The sequence below is a fragment of the Taudactylus pleione genome, unplaced genomic scaffold (assembly GCF_031769625.1).
Source record: "Taudactylus pleione unplaced genomic scaffold, aTauple2 ptg000026l, whole genome shotgun sequence".
NCBI lineage: Eukaryota > Metazoa > Chordata > Amphibia > Anura > Myobatrachidae > Taudactylus > Taudactylus pleione.
Window position 1 is genome coordinate 7,716,172 of NW_028284428.1, and position 12,169 is coordinate 7,728,340.

General features: G+C 43.6%; 1 protein-coding gene across 4 annotated transcripts in view; it reads right to left on the reverse strand.

The window, feature by feature from the left end:
• The window catches only part of CNKSR2 (connector enhancer of kinase suppressor of Ras 2), a 431,743-nt gene that overhangs the window by 109,594 nt on the left and 309,980 nt on the right, over positions 1-12,169 (reverse strand). For all 4 annotated transcript variants that reach the window (XM_088451603.1, XM_088451600.1, XM_088451599.1 and 1 more), the window contains one exon: positions 3,708-3,880. In XM_088451603.1, coding sequence (XP_088307729.1) covers positions 3,708-3,880 — 173 coding nt within the window. The remainder of the gene's footprint in view (positions 1-3,707; positions 3,881-12,169) is intronic.

Genomic DNA, 12,169 nt, shown 5'->3' on the forward strand with positions numbered 1-12,169 from the left:
CAGTATATGTATTAAAGTAAAGAGGATGCTGGTGCTGGCAAAAAATAAGCCCCTAACATACAAAATACACTTATGATCCTAGTGATAGCTTAATTCCAAACTTTATCATTCAACGATTGAATTCAAAGCCTGCACCTTAATTAGAAAAGAAAAATCTGATGACATACACTTTTCTTGAAGTCGAAGATGTACAACTTTTTTTTGTCATATAATGAATGCCAATTACTATACACAACGCTGTACAAACAATTTGTAATCATGTTCTTCAGTGTCTGCTCCACTGATGCTAACTGGCTACATTTATTACCACACATACTGTAAATACATATTGGGGTCCATTCTGCATTTAGCAGCCAGATGTTACATACCTTGTTAGAGACATTTCACCTTAAATATTCCCAGTCTTGCATAAACCTTTTTCATACCGCCTACAGTACTTATAGATTATACATTTTGTAAAAGTTTAACATTGCAGGAAGGTGCTTTAAAGTTTACTACAATCTTGCTCTGCTCATCTCTAATGAGGCCAAATTTATTATGTTAATTATTGGGGTCCGAGCAGACCCCAATAATTGACATTCTACACACCATTGTGGAGCAATTCATCATTGTTCTGGCGTGGAGACAGCTGATCCGAAAATAAGCTGTCTCCCCAAATGTTTCCAATGCTAAATTCGTAGCAGTGAAACTTAGTACTGCTGACTCTGACTCGGCAGTGCTAGTGCACCTGCGTGAATTAAGAGTTCACGCAGGCGCACAAAGTCCTGGCTTTCGAAGGAAGGAGTCGGACAGGGGCGGAAGGATCTGTAAGGATCCCTCTTCGCAAAGCGGGTGTGCGGGAGCAAACGCCTTCTGAAGATGGCGTAAGTTCCCGCAGTCAGGGTCCAAAAATATTGCATTTTCGGCTCTTGATGAATTTAGGTCCCCACACTAGTGTATGGAGACAGTGGGCCACACCAGAAGAGAAAGATAAGCAGGAGATATCTGTGATATCCCCTGTGTTACATTTATGATGAATGGCCCCAAAACGTAATTTCTCCAAAAGTAGGTAAAAATTTAAATTTTCACCTACTTTTCTAGAACTAATGACTATACCCCTTAGTCTGGACCACTGGTGGTTGGTCCTACTAACTCACCAGTAGATACAAGCCAGATGCACTCACAGACAATTCAGTATCAATTCCTTTCAGTGGGAATTTCTTAAATTAATGGAGAATTGGTTAGTAAATTATAATAAAAAAAATACATAGAAATGTGCTTTCCCACAAAAACAACAAACAAATCAAACAAAACTGCCTCAGTCTGGGACTGGCTTTCCACTACAACAGGGAAACCATGAATGAGAGGTATTCTTACTAAAATGAGAACCAGTACCAAGCTAGACAGGATAGGCCAGACATACTATAATTGGGAAACCCACAGCGTGGAGCCCCCCCCACCATTGTGTAAGTCAGCACCAGACTGGTCATTGTAGTACTGTAGCCTCCAGGGGAGGGTGATTGTGTTTTGCAGGTCTACCCACTTTGAGTCTCCATCCCTCACAAAGTCTATCAACAATGCAAGGCAATGCAAAGCTCTGGGACTCTTCCCAGTCTAATCATTAGTGGTCCATAACAACACCCCCCTGGTCCTTGCACAAATGTAGAAATTAGATGGCACACTGCCTCACAGAAATAGAAAATATATAGAAAAAATGTAAATAAAAGTTTGACAAAATTTTATAAAAAAAATTCTTTGATATCTTAGTTCACCACTTAGTTATACACCTATTCCAGTATTACTTTTTACAATTAATAGACAGTAATTGGTCAGCTTGGAACCCTGCTGCAGAGTGAGAGTGAACTCAGTTGGTCTATATTGATCACACAACTATATTATATTTCTACAGATGAGAGGAAAAACAACTGCTGGAGCTGTGCAGCTCCATTAAGGAACCAGCAGCACAATGTTGGTTAATTTCTTGTGTTAAACCCTAGTGGGGTGAATGGACTTTGAGGGGTACAATTGAAACATTTCCACTACCCCATAAAAATATATATAAGATATAGAACAAAATGCTATATGATCATTATATTTTCTTCAAACTTATAATTACTGTACCTCAATGTCCATTCCTTATGTGCATAATAATCTATCTGTAGAAAGTACTGCTGTTATCTACAAGACAAGCAATGACACCACTACACTGCCCTACTGTATAATCACTGGCGTCACAAGGGGGGTGCAAGTCGCACCAGAGCTGCTCTGCTATTTTGGTGTCACCCCCTCGGATAGTGTCAGCGAGAAGCCACACTGCAGTGAGAGGCTGTTGGCTGTCCAGCAGCTGCTGCTGTGCTGAGCTGGACCTACTCAGCGGATCAGCACAGCAGCTACTGGGCATCCCCTAGCCTCTCCCTGGACCCTGCCCATTGAGAGCTGAGGACAGGGGGGTGACCCCCAAGAGTGTCAAGCATTAGTGGGCGTGGTTTCACATGACAAAGCCACGCCCCTTTCTCCGGCGCGAGAACATGGATCCCAGACCTACCACCGCACTGGGTGTAATTCAGATAAGTGACGCCATTGCCTTTAATAAACAGAAATTGCAAAGAGGGAACCAAATGGCTTATTTTTGGTATTCATTGATTGGGGAAAATATGATGTTACCCTAAAGGTGCATACACACAACGATTTTGTAACCAACGATTTTCTGTCAGTTTATCTGTCAGATTTTTTGTCAGATTTTCCCTTGAAAAAGTGAACGATTTTTTGAAGAGTAATGAACGATTTTTACAACGATGAATGAAAACTGTTCCCTCCCTTAATGAAAATCGTTATGTAGGACAGTCTGAAATGGACGATGAATTACAAACTGCAACGGGAGTGCGCTTGAATGATTATCGTTAATCGTTATAACTTAGAGAATGAACGATTTTTTGAACGATAACGACGTCAACGCCAAATCGTTCAAAAAATCGTTACGTGTGTATGCACCTTTAGAAATCAATACAAGAACTTTACACTTATAAACTGCACTAAAAGGACCAAGGGGTAGATTTATTAAAGCTTCTAAAACCATTAGCAACCACATTCTGGCTATCATTTCTCTATTGCAATCTAGAAAAGGATAGACACAATCTGATTGGTTGCTATGGGCAATACCATCAGGGCCGTAGCTAGGGTAGTGCGGCCGGTGCCATCGCACAGGGCACCACAGGTCAGGGGGCGCTGTTTGGGCCTGTCAAATTTCTGTTTATTATCATTCTTGCTTTTAGCTTCCTCTTATGTCATCCCCAGCATCTCCTGGCCTCTCTTATCTCTTCCCTGGTCCTTGCCCATGAAGCCATGGCCCTTTTTTGGGTGCATTATGTCCCTTTGAAAAATAAGGGGGCGCCAATGCTCTTTCTGGCACAGGGCACCAAACAGTCTAGTTATGGCTCTGAATACCATCACTTGTCTGTTTTAGGAGCTTTAGTAAATGTACCCCCCAATAATCTGATCAGTGACCACTCTTTACCTGCCAATCATTTTCAGTAACAACCACAACTGGGTTTGTGTTGTAGATACGCTTTCAAAACATGTTTTTTTATTTTTTTCAAATTGTGCATAAAGAACAAATCCAGCCAGCAGCGCTGCTGTAATTTAGCTAGAAATTGAATGATTCCAAACAATATGTCCATCTTTTCATAAACAGCATACAGTACATTAACAAATATGGTCTGTTTTTTTACCTCCTCATTGGTATACCAATAAAGGGACGAGTCCTTCAGAACAAACCAATATTTTTTCCACTTCTGTGAGAAATAGCTCTTTGCATCTTTCTTCTTCCACAGCCAGCCCTCACAATCGCCACGGCCTAAATCCTTACAAGATATGCGTCTTTTACTCTTTCCAGGAACCGGACCTTGATAAATGAAAGTACAATGGGGATAAAGTAGATAAATCATCACTTCCATGATTTATTATTACTGATGCTGCCCCCATAAATGTAACTCTGGGTTAAAAAAATATGGAGACATAAGTATCTATCTACAGATTGTATCTGTAACTTGTTATATAAATAATAATTAAAAAAAATTGCAGGCATGAATAAAGATCTATGACAAGGAAATGCCTGCTTCACTGAATTTATTATGCAGCAGGCTGTGTATTAAGGGGACAGGGAAAACGGATAGCTATACTCAAGTACATATGCTAAAAGTAAAGAATTTAGGTAGACATACAGTAAACAGCTTGCAGCAGAAAAACAAACATATACAAAGCAAAGCTATTATTGCAAATAAACCGCTGTTGAAAAGTGTTTGAAAGATTTCTGTTTGTTTTGTAATAGACACATTATCGTGCATCTACGAAGGCTACAAATGATCAAACACAAGCTTGCTTTTATCTTGCTGCAGTAGCTGGTGACTTGGGATACAGGACATATCCTTAAGCTATTTCTGTCTGGTAATACTTCAGAAAAATAAGCAGGAAAGGAGTTACAGCACTTCCAAATGGTGCACTGACTTGTGTTGTGTAATAGAACTTTTATTGATAGAATATAAAATTGCAACTAGCAAAAAAAAAAAAAAGCAACATATTTGAAACCCCCCAAAAAGGGAGGTAGGTGGTAATTGAAGATAGGGAAAAAAAGAGAGTTAAAATAATATTATTAACATTTTCAGATTTCAAACTTAATGGTGACCTTCTGATAAAGGTAATGTCTGTTACTGTATGTGGGGTTAGTGTCTGATACTGTATGTGGGGTTAGTGTCTGATACTGTATGTGGGGTTAGTGTCTCCTACTGTATCAGGCACTATCCCCACATACAGTATCAGACACTAACCCCACATTCAGTTTCAGACACTAACCCCATATTCAGGACCTCATTCAGAGCCGGTCGCACAGAGCGTGCGGTCGTTCTTAATGACCCCCTCAGTATCAGACACTAAAGGCGACCATAGATGGGATGATTGGGACAGGCCAATCGTTTTAAAATAGTTGTATTTTGAGTCTCCTGCGACCCCGATGCGCATCCCCGTCGTCGTCTAGTTGGATCGCAGATCAGATGGTTTTGCAGAGAGATCTCAACTGATCGTGTACGATGTGATACACTTCTATGCATGTTATCTTATGATCTTAATGGTCAATCGTACACCATTTGACCACATCTTATGAAGAATTTCAAGGGAAATCGTACAACTGATCTTACCAACTTTGAATTTCACCGTGTATGGGGGCCTTTACACAGTGATTCCCAAAACTTTTTTGAACCATGGCGCCCTAGAGAATCATCATTGTTTTCACGGCACCCCTAAGCCAAAAGTTTGTTATTCAGAAATTTTTAAAAAATGTAGTAAAGTGAAGTAAATTGTGCTTACCTGTCATCCTGAGGTTCAGTTATGTGGTCGTAGACAGGTTTGCATTTCTGTTTGTCCACATATTTACATTACATTGACCATAAATAATTTGATTTGGTGCTGGACCACCAACCTGAGGCACCCCTGCAAGTGTCAGGGTGCCACGGCGCACAGTCTGGGTGCAACTGCACTAACCCCACATTCAGTATCAGACACTAACCCCACATACAGTATAAGACATTAACCTCACATACAGTATAACACATTAACTCCACATACTAACCCCACATAAAGTATCATACACTAACCCCACATACATATCAGACACTAACCCCACATACAGTATAAGACATTAACCTCACATACAGTATCAGACATTAACTCCACATACTAACCCCACATAAAGTATCATACACTAACCCCACATACAGTATCAGACACTAACCGCACATACAGTATCAGACACTAACCGCACATACAGTATAAGACATTAACCCCACATGCAGTATAAGACATTAACCCCACATATAGTATAAGACTTTTACTCCACATACTAACCCCACATAAAGTATCAGACACTAAGCCCACATACAGTATCAGATACTGATCCAACATACAGTATCAGACACTAACCCCACACACAGTATACAACATTAACCCCACATACAGTATCAGACACTAACACCACATACAGTATAAGACATTAACCCCACATACAGTATAAGACTTTAACTCCACATACTAACCCCATATAAAGTATCAGACACTAAGCCCACATACAGTATCAGACACTATCCCCACATACAGTATCAGACACTAACCCCACATACAGTATAAGACATTAACCTCACATACAGTATAACACATTAACTCCACATACTAACCCCACATAAAGTATCATACACTAACCCCACATACATATCAGACACTAACCCCACATACAGTATAAGACATTAACCTCACATACAGTATCAGACATTAACTCCACATACTAACCCCACATAAAGTATCATACACTAACCCCACATACAGTATCAGACACTAACCGCACATACAGTATCAGACACTAACCGCACATACAGTATAAGACATTAACCCCACATGCAGTATAAGACATTAACCCCACATATAGTATAAGACTTTTACTCCACATACTAACCCCACATAAAGTATCAGACACTAAGCCCACATACAGTATCAGATACTGATCCAACATACAGTATCAGACACTAACCCCACACACAGTATACAACATTAACCCCACATACAGTATCAGACACTAACACCACATACAGTATAAGACATTAACCCCACATACAGTATAAGACTTTAACTCCACATACTAACCCCATATAAAGTATCAGACACTAAGCCCACATACAGTATCAGACACTATCCCCACATACAGTATCAGACACTAACCCCACATACAGTATAAGACATTAACCCCACATACAGTATCAGACACTAACCCCACATACAGTATCAGACACTGACCCCACATGCAGTATCAGACACTAGCTCCACATGCAGTATCAGACACTAACCCCACATACAGTATAAGACATTAACCCCACATACAGTATAAGACTTTAACTCCACATACTAACCCCATATAAAGTATCAGACACTAAGCCCACATACAGTATCAGACACTATCCCCACATACGGTATCAGACACTATCCCCACATACAGTATCAGACACTAACACCACATACAGTATAAGACATTAACCCCACATACAGTATAAGACATTAACTCCACATACAGTGTAAGACAATAACTCCATACTAACCCCACATGCAGTATCAGACACTAACCCCACATACAGTATCAGACACTGACCCCACATGCAGTATCAGACACTAACTCCACATGCAGTATCAGACACTAACCCCACATACAGTATCAGACACTGACCCCACATGCAGTATCAGACACTAACTCCACATACAGTATCAGACAATAACACCACCACATACAGTATGTGGGGTTAGTGTCTGATACTTTGGGCCAAATGTAATAGGGCGAGAGTTTAGAAAAGTGAGAGTTTCTGACACTTTTTAAACTTTGCCAATGTAATAGAGTCCATAAACAAAGTAACAGAGCGAACTTGCATGTGTTTTTAGACTTAAAAAACTCTCACGATTTAAAATCTCATTCAGATGTTTTCCCATTTTGAAGATAAAACTCAACCAATGTGAGAGTTTACTGCTAAACTCTCACATTTTCTAAACTCTCACCCTATTACATTTGGCCCTTTATGTGGGGTTAGTATGTGGAGTTATTGTTTTATACTGTTTGTGGGGTTAGTGTCTGATACTGTATATGTTGGATCAGTGTCTGATACTGTATGTGGGGTTAGTATGTGGAGTTGTCTTATACTGTATGTGGGGTTAGTATGTGGACTTATTGTCTTATACTGTATGTGGGGTTAGTGTCTGGTACTTTATGTGAGGCTAGTATGTGGAGTTATTGTCTTATACTGTTTGCGGGGTTAGTGTCTGATAGTGTCTCCATAATGCAAGCCTCAAATGTATTTACTTTCAGGATCTCTGAGCACTATAATATCAATTTCTCCATCTACTGTAGGAAATTAAAGACTTTTCAATGGGAAAATGCTTCGCCAGGATAGACTCTTTTCGGGTGCACTGCCCTGACAAGCAAGCATTGATACATAGCTTCAATAAAATGGATTGTTATTAATTGGGGGAAACCCAATAAATAACAAGTAGGTCCAATAGTCACAATAGGGTTTAACTATCCCTAAAGTCATCTGTTTTTTAAGTGTACATTCACCCCATGCATTCACAGCATAATGAGGCAACTGTAAAAGACATATTCCCAAATCACCACCTGCATTGCTCTTACAGCTCCATTTCCCAGTTCAAATCATAATTGGGAGTTTAGTAGGTGTTTGTGTAACTGATTTATTATGATAGACAAGGTTTAAAATATTTACATTTTGGGGACAGTCAGAATATTACATCTAAAATTCACCGTCAGGTTTAATTGGGTGCTGCCACATAGTGAGTTGTATCCATGTTCATGAACACCTAGTCTACCAGTGATGTCACTAGTTCTTAGAGAATTGGCTCAGCCTACAAAATGAATGCCTACAACAAGCAATAGGCGCACAGTAATGGTTCTCATAGAAGTTAGGCCTATTGGCAGGGGTCGATCGAAGAGAAGTTGCCCAATAACTTAACTTAAATTATTGACACAAGTCAACTAAATAACTTTTTCTTTAATTACTTTACATTAGCTTTGTATAAACTTAAGAATGATATTTGTCTTGGTCATATGCGGATTACCGACAAGGCAGTACAGGCACCCATCTAGGGCCCGGTGGGACTCATGAGACCCATCTACCGCCAGTCACTACCATATATTTGAAATGCATTTATTTTCTGCGAGGGTCAGTTAGAAGAGCTATGTGGGATGGTCAGAGAGAAGAGCTGTGTGGGAGGGACAGGGAGAAGAGCTGTGTGGGAGCGACAGTGCACAAAGCTGTGTGGGAGCGACAGGGCGCAGATCTGTGTGGGAGCGACAGGGCACAGAGCTATGTGGGAGCGACAGGGTGCAAAGCTGTGTGGGTGCGACATGGCGCAGACCTGTGTGGGAGGGACAGGGAGAAGAGCTGTGTGGGAGGGACAGGGCGCAGAGCTGTGTTGGAGGGACAGGGAGAAGAGCTGTGTGGGAGGGACAGGGCGCAGAGTTGTGTGGGAGGGAAAGGAGAAGAGCTGTGTGGGAGGGACAGGGCGCAGAGCTGTGTGGGAGGGACAGGAAGAAGAGCTGTGTGGGAGGGACAGGGAGAAGAGCTGTGTGGGAGGGACAGGGCACAGAGCTGTGTGTGTGGGGAGAGTCAGGGCACAAAGTGGCACTTCTTCTGGATTAGTAGCGGATGTATGGTGGGGATAGGGAAAGTGATGGGGTGGAAGAGAGAAAAAAATAGTAGTAAAGAGCTACCAGGAGGTACGATGGTGAGTATTCCTCCTCACGACAAACAAGTAATGGAAATTCTGTATACTGGCATTGCTATACCTCTGAGTGGGGATCAAGAGAGGCCAACGTGGGGAGAGTCAGGGCACAGAGCTGTGTGTGTGGGGAGAGTCAGGGCACAGAGCTGTGTGTGTGGGGAGAGTCAGGGCACAGAGCTGTGTGTGTGTGGGGAGAGTCAGGGCACAGAGCTGTGTGTGTGTGTGGGGGGGGGGGGGGAGAGTCAGGGCACAGACCTGTGTGTGTGGGGAGAGTCAGGGCACAGAGCTGTGTGTGTGTGTGTGTGTGGGGAGAGTCAGGGCACAGAGCTGTGTGTGTGGGGACAGTCAGGGCACAGAGCTGTGTGTGTGGGGAGAGTCAGGGCACAGAGCTGTGTGTGTGGGGAGACTCAGGGCACAGAGCTGTGTGTGTGGGGAGAGTTAGGGCACAGAGCTGTGTGTGTGGGGAGAGTCAGGGCACGGAGCTGTGTGTGTGGGGAGAGTTAGGGCACAGAGTTGTGTGTGTGTGTGTGTGTGTGTGTGGGGAGAGTCAGGGCACAGAGCTGTATGTGTGGGGAGAGTCAGGGCACAGAGCTGTGTGTGTGGGGAGAGTCAGGGCACAGAGCTGTGTGTGTGTGTGTGAGGAAAGTCAGGGCACAGAGCTGTGTGTGTGTGTGTGTGTGTGTGTGTGGGGAGAGTCAGGGTACAGAGCTGTGTGTGTGGGGAGAGTCAGGGCACAGAGCTGTGTGGTGGGGAGAGTCAGGGCAGAGCTGTAACTACACTTTTTGGTGCCTTGTGCCAGAAAGAGCATTGGCGCCCCCCTCATTTTTCAAAGGGACATAATGCACCCAAAAAAGGGCCATTGTCTCATGGGAAAGGGCTAGGGAAGAGATAGGGGAGGCCAGGAGATGCTGGGGATGAAATAAGAGGAAGCTACAAGTGAGAATGATAATAAACAGAAATTTGACAGGCCCAAACAGCGCCCCCTGACCTGTCACCGGCCGCACTACCCTAGCTACGGCCCTGAGTCAGGGCACAGAGCTGTGTGTGTGTGTGTGGGGGGATTTTAAATGTAAAGTGGCACTTCTTCTGGATTAGTAGCGGATGTATGGTGGGGATAGGGAAAGTGATGGGGTGGAAGAGAGAAAAAAATAGTAGTAAAGAGCTACCAGGAGGTACGATGGTGAGTATTCCTCCTCACGACAAACAAGTAATGGAAATTCTGTATACTGGCATTGCTATACTTCTGAGTGGGGATCAAGAGAGGCCAACGTAACAATCAAGAGAGGGAATACATACGGCAGTGTGACAATCACTATGTTGACACTGTATATGTGGAAGCCAGGTTCCCAGCACTAGTATGAAGACAATATTAAATATGCAACTTAATATAAATATAAGCATGCTGGACAAGCAGTATGTTTAAAGATATAGTAGAGACACCGATAAAATAGTTAAAGTCGCATTTTAACATTGACGGCATACAGGTGACTAGAAGCTGGCTTCCATGTATGCAGTGTCGACATAACGATTATCGCTCAGCCCTATGTATTCCCTCTCTTGACATTAATAGGGGACCCTGAACCAATACTTTCCTTAGGGCTCTGTGGTGTCTTAATCCTGCTCTGGTCTTGAGCCTTGGCTATAAATACATCTGCAACAACTGCCTAAATTTCCTATCTCATCCATGGATACAGTCCCTATAACCCTCTGTTTTCTACTCTTAAGATTCCAAAGTTTTCCCACTTATATAACCTGATCCCATGCACACAGCACCCATTTATGTAGCTGTACTCTTCCCCATTAAACTCTCCTTAACCAACTGAAATATTTAAATGGTTCCAGAAAATTCTCACCTTGAGAGAAGATTATCCCTCCGCCTCATCTTACAATTCCCTATTTATACACCAATTCTGCATTACATAAGCTGCCCACACTTTCCCCATCAGCAACTACAAATGTAAATCGCCTACCGTATATACAGTCAGGGCCGGTTCTACCCATACGCATGGTAAGCAGCTGAGTAGGGCGCCACATAGTGGAGGGTGCCTCAGCTGCGACCATGCGGGCTGCGGGCAGACTGTGTCTCTGCGACACAGCTGCACCGCACGTGTAGCGCTGACCGGACAGAGTTCGGTCAGCACTACACAGTGACAAACACACAGCCGCCGGCAACGGCAGCTGTGTGTTTGTTTTAATTAGCAGCCAATGAAAGTCTGTCAGACTCTCATTGGCTGCTGCGCCCACTGCCGGAGCCCGGCTGGAGCTCACTCCTGAGCTCCATCTTCTGGCTCCCGCAGTGGGTAATGGGAGAGGCGTCATGATGTCTCTCCCGTAATGCGGACTGGCCCGGCTCGGCCCGGGAGGACGGACTGAGGAGCGGATGGCGGCGGCGGGAGCAGGAGCGGGGATTCAGGTAAGTGTTTTTTTTTTTATTTTTATTACATGTGTCTCTACTCAGGGGGGGGGGGCTTTTACTAGGGGCATTACTAAGGGGTGGCTAGTACAGGGGGCACTGCATAGGGGGGGAAACCTCCACTGGGGGCACAACAAGGGGTGGGGACTACTATAAGGGGGGACTACTACTAGGGGCACTACAAGGGTGGGACCACTACAAGGGGGGTCTACTACTAGTGGCACTACAAGGGGGGGGAACTACAAGGGGGATGGACTACCACCGGGGGCACTGCAAGGGGAGGACTACCACTGGGGGCACTGCATCGGGGGGCCACTACTGTGGGCACTATATAAAGGGCAATACTGAGGGTACTGCATAGGGGGGGCTGCAACTGATGCCACTGTTTAAAGGGCACTGCTTAAGGGGTACCACTATTGGGGGCACTGCATGGGGGGGACTACCACTGGGGGCACTATA